At 39.5% G+C, this 22,627-nt stretch overlaps 2 protein-coding genes across 4 annotated transcripts in view; one reads left to right on the top strand and one right to left on the bottom strand.

Moving 5' to 3' along the window:
* LOC104919431 (band 4.1-like protein 1) overlaps positions 1-8,408 on the top strand; it is a 40,496-nt gene extending 32,088 nt beyond the window's left edge. The window contains exons 16-24 of the mRNA XM_019274682.2: positions 106-1,125; positions 2,252-2,302; positions 2,718-3,119; positions 3,825-4,046; positions 4,134-4,193; positions 4,435-4,524; positions 4,677-4,757; positions 5,432-5,548; positions 5,665-8,408. Coding sequence (XP_019130227.2) covers positions 106-1,125; positions 2,252-2,302; positions 2,718-3,119; positions 3,825-4,046; positions 4,134-4,193; positions 4,435-4,524; positions 4,677-4,757; positions 5,432-5,548; positions 5,665-5,670 — 2,049 coding nt within the window. The 3' untranslated portion in view covers positions 5,671-8,408. The remainder of the gene's footprint in view (positions 1-105; positions 1,126-2,251; positions 2,303-2,717; positions 3,120-3,824; positions 4,047-4,133; positions 4,194-4,434; positions 4,525-4,676; positions 4,758-5,431; positions 5,549-5,664) is intronic.
* The window catches only part of cntn3a.1 (contactin 3a, tandem duplicate 1), a 79,385-nt gene continuing 62,668 nt past the window's right edge, over positions 5,911-22,627 (bottom strand). For 2 of the 3 annotated variants that reach the window (XM_019274686.2, XM_019274685.2), the window contains exons 14-23: positions 18,675-18,792; positions 18,010-18,168; positions 17,644-17,793; positions 16,605-16,675; positions 15,925-16,159; positions 14,754-14,869; positions 14,317-14,503; positions 13,288-13,400; positions 12,346-12,514; positions 5,911-11,308 (exon numbers count right to left, since the gene is read on the bottom strand). In XM_019274686.2, coding sequence (XP_019130231.1) covers positions 11,217-11,308; positions 12,346-12,514; positions 13,288-13,400; positions 14,317-14,503; positions 14,754-14,869; positions 15,925-16,159; positions 16,605-16,675; positions 17,644-17,793; positions 18,010-18,168; positions 18,675-18,792 — 1,410 coding nt within the window. In that variant the 3' untranslated portion in view covers positions 5,911-11,216. Of the gene's footprint in view, positions 11,309-12,345; positions 12,515-13,287; positions 13,401-13,807; positions 13,883-14,316; positions 14,504-14,753; positions 14,870-15,924; positions 16,160-16,604; positions 16,676-17,643; positions 17,794-18,009; positions 18,169-18,674; positions 18,793-22,627 lie in introns of those variants that run through there. The other variant, XM_027288595.1, reaches the window with a different exon arrangement.

Raw genomic sequence — 22,627 nt, 5'->3', positions numbered from 1 at the left:
TTTTTCTTCTCTACAGTATTTAAGAGGGGGTAAGAATGATATGACAAATGGAAGAGCAGTGTGTCTAGTTAGGCTAATGCAACTGTCTACTCTATGTCAACATAGGCGACCGGTGATGCCTATGAAGGAGCACTGGATACTTACTCTCAATTGGAAACGAGTAAGACCTCTTCTGTGGGTAGAGACACATTCTCTGCGACACCTTGGACTGAAGCAAATATGAACAATTATCAATCTCCCAGGGATCCTTTAAAATCTAGACCTGGAACAGCAGCAGGGCTAACAGATATGAGCCCTATGGATGAAACAATAGCAACTAACGGGCATTATGATTCTGTATTAGCAAGGAATGATGTTCAGGAAAATGGATATGGATCTCCGCCTGACAATCAGAGGAGTGCAATAGTCAGCAGAGATACGAGGCATTGTCAGTATGAGCACAATATTCATCGAGAGAGACCAAAGACTTTTGAAACTCCGGTGGGTCTAGATTATCTCCCAAAGGGCAACGGGAGTAGAATGGAGAGTGACGCAAGGCATTGTGAGGATTGGAAAATAAAAGATCCAAGCCACATGGGAGCAAAAGATTGCAACAAAACAGGGAACTCTGAAGTCACCAAAATAGTTCCTCTCAAGCCACAAAGATCAAAGAAGTCTTTGAGTAAAGAGAACAAAGCCATTGTAAACCCTCAAAGTCAGTTTGACAAGGGCATCGTAGGTGTGACTGGGGATGTGCATATGACAAAATCACAAGATGGATCCTACGAAGCAGGAAGGAGAGTGGATGATAATACTGTACTGCAATCTGCCACAGATGTTGTCAAGGAAAACACAGGGGCCACCAGGGGCGCAATGTCATATCAGCAGCAAACTCACAATCAACATATTAAGGAGTTATTTGGTCAACAGGAGCTCAGGGACTGCAGAGGCACAACAGGACAAAGTCAGTGGACAAGAGGAGGCATGCTACATGAAGATCATTTTCAAAACTCCAAACTGCCAACAGCTCCCCCTCGAACTCTTCCTCTAAAAACTCAGTGGTCCAGAGACAGACAGAGCAATATGGATAACAGCCACATCCACTACAAGACACCAAGCCAAGAAACAGCCAAGAGGAAGCAAGCGGTAAACCATCTGCCCCCCCCACCCTAACCTGTTTGTCCATCATCGGAAAGTAAAACATTGCATGAGCTTCAGGCGATGTCGTGCAGATCTTGTTTTTACTATCTAAAAACAAACCAGAATCACACACACTTACATACTTCAGAATTCATATGGCTGTGAATGAGAAAGCAAAAGTTCACGCCCCTTCACATCGCATCATTGGCCCAGAGAGCTTTTTGCTTTCTGTTGTTCCCTTCTGCAAAGCTTGACATCTGCTTGGCCATTTCAGAACGCTTCGGGCCTTTAAGCAAAGTTTACAATGCTTAAGCTTCAGGCGTCCTTTTTATCCCACCTTAACTTGTCACGATAACACCCGGGTCTCTCCTTCCAACATCCTCACAGGATAAAGGTGGCTGCTGTTGCAAGGAGGGCAAGACCTTTCCACCATTTTTCTTTAAAACCTCTTTTCCACATAATTTAAATCCTTTTTTTGTAAATGGCTGAGAAGGGCATTTGAACCAAATGTTCTGCCTTGGCACCTCTGTAGCAACAGCAGAAAATGAGAAAGGCGATTAGATATAATGATAGGCTGCAGAGCTGCCAAACCTCTTCAGGGCTTAGGCATTCATATGCTGCATTTACGAATATGAATACCTCTTTCCTGCAAGGGATTTTGAAAAAATCTAACCTCTCAGTGCATGGCATTACCATTGCACTTGCAGTTATTTTTGATGATGTCAAACTGTGAAATATACCCTATGCGCATGCTTCTGACAGTAGCCTTAAGCTTGACAGACTCTGGGAATTCTCACTTGTGTGTTTACTGTGTAAGTTTAACATAAGCTCTGGAGTTTGTGGATGAATTAAGTGTTTTCATTTTATAAATAATCCAGTGAGCTCCTCCCAGTGCAAAAGCAACTAGTGTAAAAGCTGCAAGAAGGCAACATGGTTCCTCTGAATTCGACAAATAATGATTTTATCAGCTGAGCTGCCTCTTTCTGCTCTCTCCTTTTCTGATTCAACCACACACGTGTTGGTTACGGTATAGATAGCTATGGTTTGTGGCTGTTGTAATTTCTACGACTAGGCACATGATTCGTTCATTTTTTAAATTAATGTTTGCTTGCCGTTTGTTTTTCTTCTATAGGAGACACCTCCCACACCTGCTATTCACGAGGAGCCTCTCAACGAAGCTTCAGTGAGTCATCTATCAGCTCCATCAGCTCATCCTTTTTAGCCACTCCCTTGGAAATTAGTAAACAGACCACACTTTATATTTGATCTTTTTTTTTCTTCAAGATGTTTTCATAAGCTTTTTTGTGTTTATATGAAAAATGTGGAAATTATTTAGCCATTTCGGTTTCACACAGAAACACAGCACAGGCTATAAATCTATGTCTCATAAACTACCACCAAATTACATGATTTTATTACTGCTAACATAACAGAATAACTTATTCTGATATGTGTTTATTTATACTGTTAAAGGTTTTATTTATATCTGTAATTATTAGAAAACAGGCCTACATTTTTAATCCTGATCAATTGAGAAATAGCACACATTATTTCATTATTTACTCATTGTTTAAATTGCACTGCACTCTTTTCTGCAGAGGGAACCATGGGAGAGACGTCTGGGCTCCGTCTCAGAGGATGACCAGGACCACGAGATCCTCTACCTGAAGGAAACCCACCTGGGCATTGAGCGCAAATGTTCCAGCATCACGGTCAGCTCTACGTCCAGCTTGGAGGCCGAAGTAGATTTCACCGTCCTCACAGACCTACACACGGGGATGGAGGAGTTCTCCAGGGGCATGTCAGAGCTGGGAGACAGGGATCTGTCACCAGATGGGGGTCTGTGTTTCGGAATCGACTTGCTCCAGCAGCAGGGCCCCTCTGAACTGCCTCCTCCACTGGTGTCAGCGCCTCTCTCTAGAGGAGCCAGCAGCAGCCCTCCAGCTAAACATATTCAGGCTGAGGAAGTCCGACCAGAGGTCAAACGGCCTGATGTGCAGGTATTGTTTTCATATCGAGTGTGTGTGGAGCCCTTAGAAGTTTCTACTGCTTTAGTTTGATTTGTTCAGGGAGGTAAAATAAGAACTATCCTCCGTGTTTTGTTATATATCTCAGTTCACATGGGAAGTGGATAAAAGAAAAGCATGCAGGCAAGTATTTTGTCAAACCGCAGGAAGTAGGACTGGATTTTCATCCTCCCCAGCACCCCTGCTATAACACCACCATATCCCCCTTTTAGCGCTACTCAAGTCTCCAACAAAGTGTGATGACAGGCTACCAAAGCAAGCCGTTGATGAGTTCACACAAGTTTTGTTTACACACTCTATTTTGCAGCAGTTGATGTGAATGAAACATATAAAAATAGAACAGTAACAACATTTCTCTATGCGGTTCAAATGAAAAAAACTAACAAAAAAACACAGTGTTGTGATCACACCCGAAGTGTTTGTCACAGATTTCAATGTGTTTTTCTGCACTTAGTGTTTTTGAAATGTCCAAAATATGCACAATGTACAATGAAACATACTGTACTGATCGACAATGTGGACGTGATGAACGAGACCCTCTATGTCTTCTGTTTTTTTTTTTCTTTGTTTATCTTACTTGTAATATAAAATACAACAAGAATACAATATAATACACCTACAAGCTCATCTGTTGCATGTACAAAAACTAAAACTTGTTTTTTTCCCCCCTCACTTAAGCCTGTAGTCCCCAAAAAACCAAAGAGGTCAGTGCCAGTATCATCGTCGGTGGACAGAGAGCAGTCGCACAGAGAAGCCAGCCGTGTCTCGGCTGTCACACCACTGAGCAGGGAGGCCAGTGATGTCATGCCCACACCAGCGGTGAGGAAGACTGATGTAAGGAAGGAGACTCAGCCCAACGGGTCAGAGGTCACCACGACCATCGTGGAGTTCACAGATCAGGTTAGTTGGATATATTCGAGAGAAATGTTGTAGATAGAATGAATATTTGGGGAAATTAGAACTTTTGCTTTTATGTTTGTTTATCAGGATCACGGTATCACCAGCCTTAGTGAAGTTTCTTATTCTACGAGACAGAGCGTTTCCCCTGTGAGTATACACAGAAGGACTTCTCCAATTTTAACTCTACCTGCAGCACACTTCCTCCTGCTCTCCAGGGTTTAAACCTACTTTCAAAGACCAACAAAAATGTCTGAATATATACAGTATGCCTGACTGGATGTCCTAAAATCTATTTAAAAAAAACAACAGCAATTTGTCTGTAAATCATCTGTAATGATTTGTGTATATGTGAACACGCCTGAAGCTGCCGTCTGTTCTGCTTTCTCAGGTGCACATGAGCAGTCTTGGAAGGGAGGCGTCCAGGTCGCCCATCCTCGTCACTGAAAACGTTACCTCAGCAACCACTCATGTCACTAAGGTAGAGGAGCCTTAGCAGAACTTATAAAATCTCACAATATGATTATGATAAAGTGGTTTTGGAACATGAGGAGGTACAGTTTGTCTCTTTTTGAATAGAGTTAAATGTGGACTTTTGAAGGCTATTTAAAGAAAAGCTTTTGTGTGTTGCAGACAGTGAAAGGAGGATATTCAGAGACCAGGATTGAGAAGAGGATCATCATCACAGGAGACGATGATGTAGACCAGGAGCAGGTGAGCTAAATGAGCTGAGGATGACACAATAAAGTAAAAAGAACCACATGCATAGTAGTTGCTGGTTGTCTAATTGTCTACTTATTTGTTTTTATTAAACTAATTACAACCTGTATTTTATGTAAACACTTTATATCACTTGAATTTAGACACTGAATACTGTAACATGCATATGTTTAAAAAAATAAAAAATGAAGTAAGCTAATCAACATCAGCCCACTGTAGTTATTTCAGACGTTGAACAAACACATTTAGTACATAAAGAATATAAAAAGAAATCAGTAGTTTTTTCTTTTCATTATTGGTTAATCTGGCACCTTTTAAAAAAAAATAAAAACATTGTTAGACAATAAAAATATCTATAGTGAAATGTATTTATTAATTATTATCAATTGAATTTATAGTGAAAATGGCCATTGCATTGCCACTTACAAGAACCCATCTTAAGATGTGTCTAACTGGATTAGACATTAATTAATTATTTAAATAATAAATGACAAAATAGTCTCAGACAATGATGCAGGAAAAAGTCTTTCTTGAACTGAGATTGTGTTTCAATTCTATGATATTATTGTACAGGAACTAACTTAACTTCAGTATGAGCCATACAACACAGAAATCAACATTTTATTTTTTTTAGGAAAGTTAAAAGTTTATATTCTTTTTCCTTGCAGGCTCTTGCTATTGCAATACAGGAAGCCAAGCAGCAGCACCCCGACATGCAGGTGACCAAGGCAGTTGTTGTCAGGGAAACAGAATCATCCACTGAGGATCGACATGGTGCATCAGAGGTACAGGGTGCCATCTTGACTCCAAATGATAATATCAGGCCAAGATTTAGCCTTTCAACCCTCCTTTGAGGTTGGGGGATTTAAGGTTGACTCTCTTTTCTTTCTTTCTTCCGCAGTCCTGATTTCCTGAGATGAGAGTGCCCCCCTTTGGACCAGAAGTGTCAGTGCCCCAGTACCTAAAATTGCGACACGTCATCCTAACTGATCCTAACAGACTACTGCCAGTGGTGCACAAATGGAGCCTCTTGTACACATTCATGCACACACGAAGCCGAAAACAAGACTCCTTTTAAATCTTGTGTTTTATTTTTATCCAAACATTTCACTATTGAAATCATTCATGTCTAGCAAGTTTGTTTGGCGGTTAAGTGGTTTAAAAAAAAAAAAAAAAAAAAAAAAAAAAGAAAGTTAACATTATTGGTCCTTGATTGGTCGACAGTATGCCACTAGAGATCCAAACATCTGGAACAATTAAAGAGATAATCCAACTAAATTCCCTGTGAACCTCTCAGGGCCACTAATTCCTTAAGTATTCCTGAAAGGTCAAAGAGAGTGAGCGCAGATAATCTGTGCATTCACTCACACTGTTGGAATAATCCAATGTCATACCCCATGCATTCATTTGGAAAATAGGAACATAAGAAAAACAATGCGCATAGTCCTTCTATATGTCTGTCCTGCTGTACTGAATAACAAAAACATCAGATTCCTGCTGTGTCTTACACTTCGTTTGATATAATTGTGTGTGTAGCTCCAGTCATGTAAGCATCCAGTGAAGCAGGGTATAATGAAAACTGTGAGTGAATCCTACTGTTAGCTTCCACTCCACTTGCATAGCCAGTCGAATGAACAAATGGGCTACATCCCCTACCCCCCACCACACTGACTGATGAGGACGCACTGAGCAGAGAGCATCATGTAGGTCCTCTAGAGGTCGGGGCTGGTCTCATCACAATATTTCACTTCTGTAAAATGTATTAACATGATGTGTGAGTATGAAAGGACATGATTTGAGTTTGCTGCATCATGAAGGACTTTTCTTGGACTTTTTGAGAATTTCTGTGTGTCTGGACATTAAGTGCTGTTAATACACACAGTATACCTGTTGTATTTATTCAAATGGTGGCAACGTAGTTTCTGAGCATGCTGATGTTTCAGAATGAGCCTTGTTTCTCTCCTTTCCCAGCCTTTAGATATGCTTTCAGAATTAAGCTGGATATGATGCCACAACTTGTGTAGTAAGTACATAGAGTAGGCTCACACCCTTGTTCAATTCACAGAACGGGCTGCTGCATCAGTAAAACTAGTATTTGAGACAATGTTTGCATGATAATTTCTTGCATTATTGAATTGTAATTGAGTAATATTGATATTAACTCATAAGAGGGATGGATTATGATATCCAGGATCATGAAAGAAACAGTAAAAAATCATCAATCAAGACGGAAAGGCCAAATTATTCACAATCTTATATCTCCTGAGCTCTGAAATGTAAAATCAGGAAATTAAGCTTCCTGACAGGAAATGAAGAGTACTCACCAGAAAAACTAGGAAGTATCAAAACACATTCATCCAGTTTTGTTAATGCCAAGATCCAATCACCAATGACAAAATGGCTATGTTCTTTAGTTACAACCCTTTAACATCTCATTTCAAGCTGCTGGTGCTGTTCAGTCTATCTTGCATATCGGTTTGCTTTAAATTTAATTTTACTGTAAAGAAACACGGAGTAGGCCTGCCTACATTCAATGACTGGTATTTTTTCACTGCTGTTTATTGTACAACAAATCCTCAACTTTCAATATAGCCTACAGAAATGGCATTATGCATCAGAACCCTTCCAAAACTCTTTCAAGCAACAAACAGTGTTATAAATAAAATATACAGTAGGAGCAGCATCTTTGAACACATAGTTTTGTGTGATTTGGTAAATGAATGTTAGAGGGATGCCATAGACATGTAGTGTGCCAATTAAGGTAGTGGTCAAATTGTACAAACTCTGATTTTGTATGAAATAACTTTATATGAACAAGCTACTTTTAATTACAGAAGTGCTAGAAAGTCAAATGCATAAACTTGACACGGCAAGGTTTCCCTTTAATTTTGGTGTCTTTAACATTACTTGTAACATTTCTGTCTTCTTGCAAAAGTCATATTTTATAAATCTATAAAAACTGTCATGTCAGGTTTATGAGGGTATTACTGAGGTAGAACTTTGGCTTTCAGACACTAAACCTTACTGTCAACGTTCACGTGTGGTGTGATTCCCGTTATGTTTTTTACATATTTTGGTTCCAAAATGATGGGTGTGGGTGTCAAACTGGAAGGTGAAAAAAACAAACAAAAAAAACAATGCAGCCATGCATACTGTATACTGTATATTTGGTGCCGTTTGGTGGATTGTGAAGATTGTAAAGTAGTTAATGGCTATGGGCTTGAGGTACACTAGGGGGCACCAGTTACCTGGAAAAAGAAAAAAAAAAGTGAGCTTTGCAACATCAAACCCTGCTCAAATCTTTCTCACTGTTCTTCACTGACAGGCAAAATTAACCAACGTGTTTGGTAAAGTTTACTTCCTCTGTCCAGAAAATGTCTGCCCGTGGAAGTCTGACATGTAATAGACTGTGAGTAATCTCAGACATTTGGCCTAGACACCTGGTGCTGAAGTCTGATTGGATGACCTCTGGCTGACCCTTAAACCTAGCCTTCTCCTTTCTGTACAGCACCCTCCTCCTCCTCCCTCCACAGCAGCTTCATCTCTTCTGCTCTGCTGCTCTCCATTGCTTGGTGCTGTGTCTTTGTTGTACATTGTACTTGCATTCCTTCGAAATGAATAAAGAAGAGAGAGAGAAAAAAAGAACAAGATGAGAAGGGAATCCCTCTGTTTTATGTCTTCCACATATCTGTGTTTTGTCTTATCACAGCTGCTCTTTGCGTGTATATTTGTCCCCCAGGCCCAATAATGAAGTGCAGCTACTGTTTTTTTCAACCAAGATATAAATTATGTAGTATAAAAGAAGGTTTGAAGTTTCTATCCTATCTTTACTTGTGTTCTTTTCTTATGATGACTCAAATGTTTTTTCTTGCCATTTTTGCTCATCTAGAAAAATTATAAAGGACTGTTTTGTTTACTAAGAATGAAGGAGAGGGGGTCCTCTTCTATGCAGTCCAGCATGTTGAACCACCATGTTTCTACCTTAGCCCAGAACAGACAAACTACATGCTCTGTAGTTTTTCCAACACATTCCACCATTTTAAGAAAAATGTTGCAATCCCCAATTTCATTGTTAGATGCCACTAAATCCTATGTACTGGACCTGTAAATCATAATGTGGATCACTGACACAACATATTTTTGAAGTTTTGAACCTGTTTTTTCAGAGGTAATATTGCTAATTGTTATAGCTGACAGTCCGACAGAAACGGCATATGAAATAAAAAGAAGCTTAGCACTGATGGTCACCTCCGTTTGCGGGCAGTGGGTGTAAAGGTTACCAAACAAATGTAAAGGAGGCAACAAAATCAGAGTTTCCATGTATAGCTTTGCAGATGTTGATTGCACTTGAGTATGAGTATCTGTTTTAAAAATATTGATCTGGAGCATCCATGGAAGGAGAACAGAGAAAAAGTGCAGCTCTATGAGGTTGGGACATACAGAGTGGCAAAGCAAAGAAATTAATTTACAGAAAAAAGGCTTAAAGAGATTAAGAATTACATCATGAAATTGCCAAGTGAAGCCCTGACTGTTAATTGAATGAAATTCTGCAGCATGACCTTAAGTAAATGCAAGAAAAACCCAATGACTTATACTGAATCAGTTCTTCCGAAAAGGAATGGGCTGAAAGGCCTGTGAAGGTCTGAAACACAAGATGCTTGAATGAACTAATTGCTGCAAAGATTTTACTAGTTTACGTTCATTTTCCACCTCAAACTGTGAATGCTTTGACAAAGGCATGCAAAAATATTATTTGCTTGTTGAGATTCCACTTTGTAGAGCTATTATCACACTTTATTGAATAAAATCAGACCATTGAGTTTAAGTTATACTAAATGTTTACTAGAAGTAATGGTGCATGTTCATGTACGATATATTAAACAGAACGCTTCAAGGGTTGCAGGTTCTGTTCAGTGTGACCTTCATGTCAAAATAATTAAAGTATGTAAATTAATTCATGACCTTGGAAAAAGTAGTTTGACAATAAAACGCTTACCTCATGGTCAGCTTTTGTTGGTGCAAACTCCATCTGCTAAGAAAGAGATTACCTTCAAATCCCCTGGTTAGGATCAACCTCTTGATCTCTTCTGACATCCAATGAAGAAATTAGGAAAATGGCATTATGTTTATTAAAAGCAGGTTGATCCATTCAGACATCCTAAGCAACGTAGGTACGTACACTGACCAATCTCATGCCAAACAGCAGGTGACAGTAAAATACCATCCCTACTTTGTAGTAAGCTGTTAGAAAAGTCAGTAATCACTGCCACGTATACTGTATTACAATGCTCATCATGAAAGACGTAGGAGAAAGGCATGTTTCTGAGCCTAAAATGCCAAAAAATTATGATCCAAAAAGTAACAAAAGTGTTTTGACATAGTGTACAGTAAGGTCAGTTATTCATAAATTATAGCATGAGTGAGCCAAAATACAATGCAGATAAACAGAGGAAGAAAATAAATAAAACGTCTCTTGAACAATAAGAACATGGATAATACTCATAGGACTTAAGGCTCATTTGGGACCTGAGGAACAATGTGGCTCACACTGCTCAGCGTGCCTTTGTTACACACTTACGGATGAGGGAGGAAGGTAAGACATCAATTAATCAACACAAGCCTACTGTTTACAATGAAAGCCATATTGGGGGTGTACACGCTGCATTTCCTCACAATGATACAACACGGGGAACTGAACCTTGTTGACTCAATACCTTTGGTTACAGTCAGTCTAATGGCAACTCTTAGGATTCGATGTAATGTTGTGTAACGTAAAAGCATGAATAAAATCCAGCCAAAGTTACAAAGGTCCCAAATTCTGGTTTGTCATAAAGCGGCATGAGGCTTAGCTCCCTGTTTTTGTTAGGGATTAGTAACAGTTGGTTTTCCTTCTTAAACGATGTGGGCAGTTTCCCAAAGAGAGGAGGGAAATGACAAATTCTTAAATATAACATCACTCATAAATATGAGCAATGTAAGTGCTTTAGGTCCTCCATCCCCAGATAAGATAAAATCCCATCATCCAAGAAAAGTCCACAAGTACATACATATCCATTAAACAGAACCTGCATGGTCCCACAGAGAAAACACATACACGTCCTATTGCGCATCACACACCACTGGGCCTCCAAGGTTAAAACCATATGAGAATATCCATGGTTAAAAGGGAGCAATGAAAGAAACGGCTTCAAAAGAGACTGCAGTTGATTCATGGGTCCTTTTAATTCCATAAAAGCAACTTCTGAAAGAGCTAGTTCCTTTCAGTATCTCCTTTAGAAATGTTGAGGAAAAGAATCCTCCTCACAAAGTGATCTCTGTAGAAACAAGAGGAAAGACACAGTAGGGAAGGGCAGGGAGCAGGTGAAAATGCGTCTGTCAGCCTCTTGTTGTCTTTGACCTGCTGTTTTTTCCTCTTAATAAGCAGGTGTAGTGCCCGTTTCTTGCAGATGTTTGTCATAGTACAGTCCTGGCTGTGAGGATTAATGCTGCAAGGTTGACCATGGCAAGTGCAGAAGACTGCGGGGCTGCACCCACGGCTATGGAGCCTGAAAAACACAAACAAATCAGGTCTTGGATTCTTAATGGCTGGTGTGGTTTAGAGAAAATTGTGAGAAAATTCTCACATTAATAATCACAGAAAAAGATAATACAATGAGCCAATTATAAAATGCATTCAGTAAAAAAAAAAACTAGAGGTCTGCAAACTCACCTCGCTTTTTTTATAGACTGGACTTGGGTGTGTTTATCTGAGAGAATTTTTTAACCTCTGTCCTTTCGTTGTGTCCAAAGTGTGTGTGGGAGAGATGCTGTCAGTAGTGGTTTGGGTCGGGTACAGACTGAAAAACTGTAGACCATGTTGGGCTATGGCTAGGTTAGGGCTGATTCAAGCAGAGCTCTGCCAAGAACTACAGTGTGGTGTGAGTATGCAACGATACCTATAGATGGCACTGGTGCTCTACGCTCGATTATGGGCAAACTGATTTTCAAACATCTCAACTGTAGACATCTGGGGTTGATTAAAAAAGAAATCCACTCATAAACAAGCAGCTTCTTGCAATATTCTTTGCATGTCTGAGCCCATTTAGTTGTTTGATGATATGTATTTCTTGGTCTCTGGACAAGAGACTGTATTTTTACAGCTAAGACAACTGTAAACACAACATTCTACTATACTTAGCTTCAAAGAGGAAAGGCTTATTTGAAGACCATTTTGAACAAACATTTACTGGGAGAAACAAGCATGCAAGAGCAAGAGATAGTAATTTATCTTCAGGGGGCTGTCTCAAAAGACCAAAATGCAATGCAGCTACACAACATGTTGTCTTTATACTACTATATTTGTATTTTTACACTGACATTAATAATGACAACATCAGAGTCTTTGAGTTCTCTGAAGTTGCCTTGAATAGAATAACTCAATTCAGGGAGAAGTTGAGAACAAGTTGAGGCAAAATAATTCCACATTATGCTCCAAACACCAGAGTATTGATGTTTTACAGTTAGAGCGATGTTTTTGCAGTGTTGTCTCACAAAACAGACACAGATATCATTTTCATGTTCCACATTTCATCACCTGCCCCACCTGCTATTTTAGGGATGGTAATCTGGCGGCTGCTGCTGCCTTCCCCACCCTCACTGAAGGGTTTAATCTGGATGACGTAGTCCTGGTTGACTGGTAGCGACAACTCCAGGGATGTGGTGTTGGTCTCTACCACACTTGGACGGCTGTGTTTGTCCTGGCTGTACATCACCTGCAGGAAGCAGAGAGGAGAAGGGTGATAACAGTGTGAGGCATGGCATCGAGTCGCTCTAGGTACAGTGCATCACATGAGTGGTCTCAGGGTGTTCTTGTTGATGCATTGACAAGAGTTCATAGCTCGTGTTTCTTTCAGACAGCTGAGATGTGACGTGCTGCCTCTGAAACCAACACAGATTAATCTTACTGTAGATATCTGTACATGACTGTGTTGAGGAGAGGGTGTAACAGCGATAAGGGCGGATGTAGAGCTACATCAGTCCTGATTTTTCAGCCCCGAGCGACAACCAGGAAAGTTGTAGATTTTTTACGTTGGGCTGAAATTATGTGGCTAAAAATAATGGGATGTGGGCGTTGAGGTTATCATTGTTCATTTTGAGGAAAGTGGAATTTTTGTATTAAAATGCATTGACACGTCACATTGCCATAACTTCAGCATAAAATAAATAATAAATTCAGATTTAAAAGTTTAAAAGTACACATGAAAAAAAAACATTGATGTAGCTGCACTTCCTAATTAAATGCAGCAAACACTACTGTGAGAAGTTCAGATGCTTCCTTACTTATTAGGGTATTCAGAAATATAAGCACAGTCAAAACTGGCAACAAAAAAAAAGTGTCCTCATATGGTGTAAATGGACCGAGTGACAGTCTGTCATTTTCTGTTATGTTACAATCTATGAAACCATTCATTCGCCTGTGCTGTAGCCAATTCAACACTCTTCAGTGGAGAAGTGTAAAACCTGTTTTTTGTGTGTGTTTTTTTACCTTGTATCCTGTTACTTCTGACTCATTCTCCAAAGCATGTACTTGGTCCCACCTCAGGATGACCTTGGAGTTGGAAGTGTTCCACATGATTTTGACCGGGGCTTGACTGGGGGCTGGAGGAGGACGAGGATAGAGAAAAACACAAGTTACCCAGTCAATACACAGTGAAGTCCAGAACCGACTCAGCATGAAGGAGATTTTTCATTATCAGTTCATCATCCCACTGTTAACAGCGAGCGCTGACTCGAGGAGTACGCATGTAGGAGTGAGAACAGTCTCATGTTTGGCTGTTTGTGAGGGGGATGCTCGGGGAGAGTGGCATGTGAGTGTGTAACAGATGTATTATAACTGTGACATTAATTTATTTAAGCCTATAATGTATGAACATGACAGGCTACGGATCTGTTACAGGTACCATGGAGCATTGAGTTTTGTTTGAATCCCATCAAAGGACACACATGTATACGCTTACTGTCACACAGGTGGCATAGAGGAAGAAAAGGAGGAGGAATTAACCAACGTTTATGGGGAATCTCTCAGCAGGGAACAGCTTATCATTTTCAGTTGAGCCTGCATGTCGAATCGCCCAGTGTGACTGTAAATGAAAGTAGCATTTATATCATCATGTTGGTAAGATGCTGAAAATCTAAACAATGTACCCACAAAAAGAAGGAATGAAGAAGACTTGATGGAATCATGGATAGAAACAATGCAGGAAGAGCAACCGGAAATGTAGGAGTAGAGGGAAGGATATGAAATGCAACACAGGCCCCCCAGCCAGGACTGACGGATGTTGCAGTTATGTGTTTTCGTCTTAACATTCAGCCACTAGAGCACCCAATAAATAATAGTGTTGATAAACAAGAAACCTCCATAATTTGTCCTAGTGTTGTGGATATTCCCTACCTTCACTCTAATTGGTGAAAAGAAATATATACCAAAGGCCCTGTGCACCATTAGCCAGAAGAAACAGGAAAACAATGCACAAAAAGACACAGACAGTCCCTATGATATGCTGAGAGCCCTTACGTGGTTTCTTGGTTGTGACATTGACTATGTTGCTCTGTGGACCCACTCCAGCGCTGTTATAGGCCCTCAGGGACATGTAATAGGTGCTGCTGCCCTCCAGATCCCTGATGAGTAATGACGTTTTATTCCCCACTGTCCTGATCACACTGGCTGTGTCCTGCTTCTGCCGCTCGCCCCAGTACTGCAGCTAAAAACGCACAACAAATACACAGATCTTTTTATCACCTTACATCTCATATTTGTTACTAAATGCTTCCATCTTTAACTGTTCTACTACTACTGTGGGCATGAATCCTGCTCACAAACTTTAGTTTACTTCATGAATGGATAAGTAAATACACAATAATACAAAAAAGGTCATAGCATTGTTCACAAGCTGTTGGCACTGTCCACTATATTTGTACAATTCCTATTGTGTGGCCATGTGTTGGTTTGACCTCATAGCCCAGGATGCGTCTGCGGTTGTTGCTCCAGGCCAGTGGCTTCCAGGTGACCTCTACCTCCGACGCCGATACACTCCTCGCCCTCAACCTCCCTGGAGCTCTGCTGGGCTCTGAAAAGCACACGGGATGTTCAGGATAAGAAAAAAGGCACATATTCACTACACCCACGTCTACAATCTGACTTATTGACTGCACTGCAGCTCCAACCAATCTATCTGTACCGACATGTGAGGAGGAGTGAATGAAAACAGAAAGTCTTGGGAAAAAAAATCATACTATTTCATCACAAATACATTTAACAAATAAGATGAATGTGTTTATTGTTAAAGAAACTGTGATAATAACTTGAAGGTGCTAAATCTAAACACATTTATCTTCTTTATCTTTCTTGTGAATATGTGCATGAAGCAGAAAAATTATGTTCTTGTTAAATACTCAAAGTCATTTAACACTCTCCCAAAAACTCCTTTAATTACTTGGCAGGAAACAGAAGATTCCTGTACATGTTTACAAGACATCAAAGAATAAGATGAGGATGTTTTTTTTTGTTGTTGCTGTTTTTTTTTTTTTACAATAAATAAACCTTGGACATAAAAATGTAATTACCTTTCAGCTTTTGTGGCCTGCTTTATCTGATAGACAGACATTATTCTGACGTTTGTGTCCAAACCAAAACCTGCTCAGGACACCACTGCCTGCAAGTGGCTACGAGTCTGTCCACTCAAGATGTTACACACCTGAGAACTTGTGTTTTAATTTTAATTTAGATTTTGTTTAATATTGTTTATTAAGAGTTTTAATTTATATGATGTACTTCTGGCTGCATGGGTGGGTCAGACAGTGCTGTCGCAGCAGCAGCAGCAAACAACAGCATCTGTCATCAAATCCCCATTTAAATATTGCATAATCCCAATTGGTGCATGAAAACCATCTTTTTTTCCCACATCAGTCTTAGTAGGAAACTGAGAAAATATGTTTTCACAGCCTTTCAAGGTGTTTGAAAACAAGATTTTAGAATCAATCCATGCTACACTTTTCCACTGTTTGCCCACTTGGCATGGCTGTGACAATTACTAAAACTGGAATCAAAATAAAATCTGATGTAAGTAAGATTAAAGATTAAAGTTCAACACATGTTTTGCGGTATAGTTGTAATAGTACACACCTTCCTCTGCTGAGTAGATTGTGGTCACTGGACTAAAAGGGCCTTCTCCCTTGTTGTTGTAAACCCCGACTTTGACTTGGTAAGGGGAGAAGGGAGGGATGGTGTCATTCTTGAAGGCATATCTAGAGGCATCCGGGGAGGTGACAGCAGCCTGCATCCAACCCTGCGCCCCGAGTGGGCGGAAAGCCACCACATAGCCGAAGCCTGGCCCACTCTGTAGCTCCTCAGGAACAGGCTGAGAAGGGATGAGATGACGCAGAGGGATGACTCAAGATGAATGATCTTAAAGCTATTAATACCTAAAAGAAATGCAGCTTGGCACAGATTGGGGCACTTAGAGGAATAGTGCTGAAGGAGGTACTGACTTGCAAGCTTTGCATCAACTCTTTCTGGTTAAGTGCTTTTATTGTGTGGTGAAATAAAATAGAACTATCTAAACAATGCTGTTGTGAGTTTATTCCTGATAATTTATGTTTAATAATTTATGTTCCAATTTCACATGAAATTTCACACCAATGTCAATATTTCATTACTGTTGTGTTTGATATCAATAAACATAAACAGGTTTATAATTCATGTGATGTCATGCAATGCAAGAATAAACATACATATACTTGTATTCCCTTTCATTCCCTTCAAGCACATAAACAATAAATGTACATATGTAAATGTGAGTTTACCTCCCAGGTGATGACCAGCTCTGAACGTACTCCACCGCCACCGTTCACTCTGGGTGGTGTCACCTTGGGAACTAACAGATCAGCTACAGTGTTAGAGGTAGCAGTTTAAATATTCAAATATCTGCAATACAAAAATGAAAATGGAGTATTCTGCTGTATATTACATGGAAAGACTTTTTTGAAGAGGTGGACCTTTCTTAAAGGGAAACTTTGCTGATTTGCAACCACCTTTGTATCATTACAATGCAGAAAGAATATGCAATTGAACAATGTAACTTCCCACCTTGTTGCCTGCGCTCAGGGCTCCCTGCTCATTTGCCTCTCTCTATTTGACTGTCCATGGATGTAGGCATACAAAAAAAGTGGAAGTACAATCTTTAGTGGAACAACAGCCCTAGAGGCAAGGACAGTCTGATGGAGAGAGGAAAAACACTTCTGAAATAGCAAATGAACAGGGAGCTCTGGGAACAGGCAACATGGAAAGAAGAAAGACCACTTCAACTACTTTGCATTTCACAACCGTCGGACTCAAGATGGACAGTTTTTAAATGAAAATTAAAATGGATGCAGCCAAATCAGGGATATTTGGATATTAAGATATTAAGTTTATTATTTTACACTTTGGTGTCCTTTATATTTTTAAGTTTTAGTATATAATTGTTTGTGTGCAAATGTACTTATCTATGCATGTATACATAAATAATACTAATATGTCTGGCTATTTATTTACACATGGTAATTTAACTGACCACACTAGATTTGATGCATGTTGGTTCTGAACCAACTATTCAATATATTTTTTATTTTGTTTTTCTCTCTAGACACACACACAGGTTTAACTGAAGCTGCAGGGCAGTAATATATTTGTTTTGAATTTTGTTAGTTCATGTGTTGTGCCCTGAGAATTCTCTGAAAAACACAGGTATAACAAAGTTCTTTGAAGGCATCTTTTTGCCATCCTGATGTAGGATTGCTCTGCAATGTGCATAATTTGCAAACAATTAATGTCACTGTTGGCAGCAGGGATTCTCATACATACGCATTTCTTTGGTGCGGGCTTTTTTGGAGGGTTTACTGGGCTCTCCTGTTCCAATGTTGTTGGTTGCCAGGACTCTGAACTCATACTCCACCCAGGGACTCAAGTCAGTGACAGTGGCTGACAGCTGCTTCCCCCCGAGCAGCTCAGGAACTGAGAGACATCACAAAAAAATAACCTTTCATCAAAACCCTGCGAGATCTGCCACTGAGAGTGAGCCATGCTGGTGATGTGTTATTTACTGTCATTACATGTGTGGTATTTGAAAAGGATGCCAGTCACGCAGCTCACTTTTTTTTTTTTTTATCTACTCAATAAACTTCACATTCACACAACCTACACACAGACTGTCAGATGAAACCAGCATACCAGTTGTAACGGCTTGCCATCCGAGAGAGAAAGGCGTTCTGGCCTGGATGGTGTAGCTGAGGATGGGGCTGTGGTTGTCCATCCCAGGTCCCCAGGACACAGAGGCAGTGGTCTCTGACATCTCAGTCACCTGACAGTCCACAGGGGGGCCAGGGGGACCTGGTAAGATAATTTGTCAGTGTTCACTCGCACAGTGTGATACATACTGTAGAGATTAATGAAGACACAGAGGCAGAAGACACAGAGTGGGTGAGCCATGCTTAGAGCTGATGTAACCGACTTATTAGAAAGATTATTAGAACAGTTTTGAGTGCAATATTAACTACAGTACAGTGAAAAACAATGGTGGCAGAAAAGAACAAACAATTTTTAAAAATAAAATTAGCATATTTTATCTCATGTTATTCCTTTCTAATGTGAAATTTATTGTACTATATTTTAATATAATTACATTTTTTATTTATAACATGTCCTACAGCAGTGGTTCAGAATGACCCTATGGTTTGCAAGGTACATCATGAGATGATTAACACGATAGAAAGAAGGAAACACATGGATGTATGGTACTAATTTTTGTTGCAAAACATTTTTCTGACTCCATTCCATAACCTTTTAATAGAGAACAACAATCTGACCTAAACATGTGGTGTGAAGGACATCCTTACCTCTGACTACCACATCAGTGGCAATAGATACACTGTCCACCTTAGTCTGAACAGCACATGTATATTTCCCAGCATGCCTCAGTTGAATGTTTCGGATCATGATGTCACCAGCGGAGCGCTGCCAGTTTTGTACACACACACAAAAAAACAAACAAACAAAAAAAGTCAAAAACTGTAAAATAGCTAAATTTAATTTAAAGTAAAAAATGAACTAAAAAGGACTACAGAAACAAGTACAAGTACGAAGTGATTTCTTTGGCTTTCAGTTTATTACATAATGGAAGACAAAAGGTACAACACAAGTCCAGGGACGCACCAAATGCCTGAGTGAAAGTTTTTGTGATCATTTATGAGCACAGTTCTTTGTGAGGAATTAAAAAGCTTCTTGCAGCTCTATCCATTTTATTCACCCTGGTTCCATTTACTCTACAGACAACCATTCAATGCCAAATGCATTATTAGCTTTGAACTTTAAAGTTAGAGCTAATGATGTCTTATCTATGGAAGTAAGGGACTGTGAAACAGGATGAGACTCGATAATTACTTTGATCTATAATCAGGGACATTTTATAGAGATAAAAATGTAGTTACTGCAAGTTATTCACTCTTTGAAACTCCCTGCAATCATTAAAATAATGTAACCGGGATAGAATGCATCACCGATCTCTCACTTTGGCCAATTTTATGTGCAGCAAGAAAAAAGGACCTGCAAGATTGATGAAGGAAGTCTTACAAAATAGAGTAATTACATGTCAACATTCCCTGTCTGCTGCACATCACTGTATCCATGAGAAAGTGCATTGCGTTATGTTAAGGCTGACTTGATTTATGAAGTGTTAGGTTACATAAAAATAATAGCAAAGTGTACTGTAAACTGTGATATTAATTAGTCATAAAGACGTACAGTAATATTCAGTTTTTTAAATATTTTTCCACTCAATATTATATTATTAATGTCGTCTAATTTCAGGTAAAGCATTTTCTCTGGATAGATACTATATGTCCCACAATTTTATTAATCACAGCCCTTACAGTAGTGTGACTACAGTTCTGGGAGTAACAACAGCACAAAATAGCATCTCTCTATAATGAGCTGCAAAATGGTATAAACCCATAGAACAAAAAAGGAGGTTATAACCGACAGTGAGGCTGGTGTAAACAATGCTGCAGGCATATGTTTTTGTTTTTTGTTCAACACTTGCAAGATACAGCGTGTTCTCGAGCTGCAGGTTTAAATGATGCCGCTGCAGGTTTTTTTTTTAACTGTTGCTACCCTGTGTCATCATTCAATAGTAAATTTCAGAAAAACATTAGCCTATAAAATATAATTGAATCAAATCAGTTTGTTTTATTTTTTGCTGAGCTGTAATTTAGTGCTCACCCAGCATGCACATTGATATTTAATAAAGGTTAAATATTACAACATTTACAAGTTACTTCAAACTGATATTCATAAAGTTACCCTGGGTTGAATCACTCTATGTAACAGATATTTAAATCTTATGAAAATATTATTGACACAGGGATTCAAACATTTTGGGGGAGCTGATCGTACATATATTGTATTGAATATATTGAATGAAACTTGACTGACGTCAGACTTCACGGCATCTTGTGTAACGTGTGGATGCTAAAGCTAAAAATGAGTGACAACGAGTCAGTCCGCTCACAATCTCGTTGCAGCAATATTAAACTATGAGGACATCATTAACACTGTGTGTATGGGCCAAAATACCCCGATACCCCTGATCAATACCGTTTTCCTGACAAGGAAGTTCGCTCCTTTTTTAATCGTGGCAGACATAAAACAGGCCAGGCAGCTGTTTATCAGGCCAACCTCAGCATGCCTTCAACCTCACAGGTGTGCCCCACAACACCCAATGTACAAACTCCACCCGTATACAAGAAAGGGCCCAAGACACTGTATGGTTAGCTTGATATAGTTTTCAGGTAATTTAATGAAGGTAAAACACAGTGAATGGCCTCACTCGCACAGTGTGATACATATTGTAGAGATTAATGAAGACACAGAGGCAGAAGACACAGAAAAACAATGTTTGTTACAATGGTGGCAGAAAAGAACAGTGCGTAATGGCACTGCTCTCTGACGCGACACTTCTCCGGAACTGGAGAAGCTGCTGCGGCTACAGGGATTTCATGAACTGAAAGAGAAGCTCTTCATATATTGTGGGGCACTCCTGTGAGGTTGAAGGCATGCTGAGGTTGGCCTGATAAACAGCTGCCTGGCCTGTTTTATGTCTGCCACGATTAAAAAGGGAGCGAACTTCATTGTCAGGAAAACGGTATTGGTCGGGGTATCGGCAGAATTTTGGTCCATACACACAGTGTTAATGATGTCCTCATAGTTTAATATTGCTGCAACAAGATTATGAGCGGACTGACTCGTTGTCACTCACTTTTAGCTTTAGCATCCACACATTACACAAGATGCCGTGAAGTCTGACGTCAGTCAAGTTTCATTCAATATATTCAAAGGTTTAATTTTGAATGGCATTTATATATCCACCATCAGTTTTCTTTACCACCAAAATGTCAGTTTAAGTCAAGTTTTAAATAAACTGCAAGGCTACACACAATTTAAAGCTCTTGTGATTGTTAATGATCATGCCAAATGGAAAAAAACAAAACGAGATGTAAAGAAGCCAAAAGCTTTTCCTATTAAAATAGAAAAATATTTGTGTTAAATGATCAAATGATGCATGGCTGAGGCATTGCATAATGATTCTTGGTTGCTGCTTTTGTCAATCGAGGAGGTGTTATTACCAAGCAGAGCAAAGATCAGACCTGTGTTTTAAAAAAAACTCTCGTATACTTTGCTCCTGAAATGTGAAGCTACAAATAAGCTCAAGGAAATGTGTTAATGCAATTAAGATCACTACTGTGTGCATATATAATTGCATCTATATAAAAAGTGAGTAGGCAGACAAAGATCTTCTGAACAGTACAGAGTGTCTAACCATCTAACCATTCACGTATGGCATTTAAGTGCTAAAGTCAAAAGCACAGTCACCATGTTCAAGTTGAAACACAGATTGTTAGAGGATATAGAAGCACTTGATTTTCATCTCAGAAAATGTTGCTTGGCCAAAACAGTAGTCCTTCACATACAGTACATTCTACAGTTCTACATAATGAAGAGTTCAAATATAAAACAACTCAACTCAGAGTATGTGTGTTTCTGAAGCACAATTGATGATTTGAAGGGATGTATGCGACTTCAGGGCCGAACATAAAACACAACTCCTTTATGTCTTACCACAAGACACAGAAAATCTGTTAGACTTACCCCACCAACTTTTTCAAAGTACGCCCAGTGGGCTTCCAAAGTGGATGAGTTGCTCGTTGAAGAACCAGGTAAACTTAAGGTCCAGTGTGGGATCATGGGATACCTGGCGGGAGTACATACTCTCACCCACAGTCACGTCCAGATGACCTGCTGGACTGGTGATCACAGTTGACTCTGTAAACAGAGAGCACCATACCAACAGTAGGTTTCCTCTTTCAGACTATACTTTTTCCAGACTGCCCAGCCTGTCTGTTGTATGTATTTTAATACACTTATTTCAGCTAGCTTGTCTTTATTTCTTATGTTCCCTGACACTTAGAAATAATTGCAAAAACAGCCAGACTCGAAAACAAATCTGTCCTCTGTCAAACCCTGTCCCAGATGTTAACCAAACAAAATAAATTACTTCTGAGTCTGCCAGTGAGCTTATATTGCATCGGCTTCTTTGAGTTCATTTCAATCAAAGTATGGTCTTTATATATCACTAAATGACAAAGAAAAAAGAAGCAAACCAAAGCTTTCAAACTCAGCCATTACAGCAGGTCAAGCTGAGCGTATAATTTGGCTCTGTTTGTGCCGAGACAAAAAGCCATCCTTCTCCTCATCCTCGGTGGTGTGCATCAACATAATCTTTGGTCCATCTCAG

This window comes from Larimichthys crocea, chromosome XV (genome assembly GCF_000972845.2).
Source record: "Larimichthys crocea isolate SSNF chromosome XV, L_crocea_2.0, whole genome shotgun sequence".
NCBI lineage: Eukaryota > Metazoa > Chordata > Actinopteri > Sciaenidae > Larimichthys > Larimichthys crocea.
The sequence above is the reverse complement of the archived record's forward strand: the minus strand, read 5'-3'. Positions and strand labels throughout refer to the sequence as shown.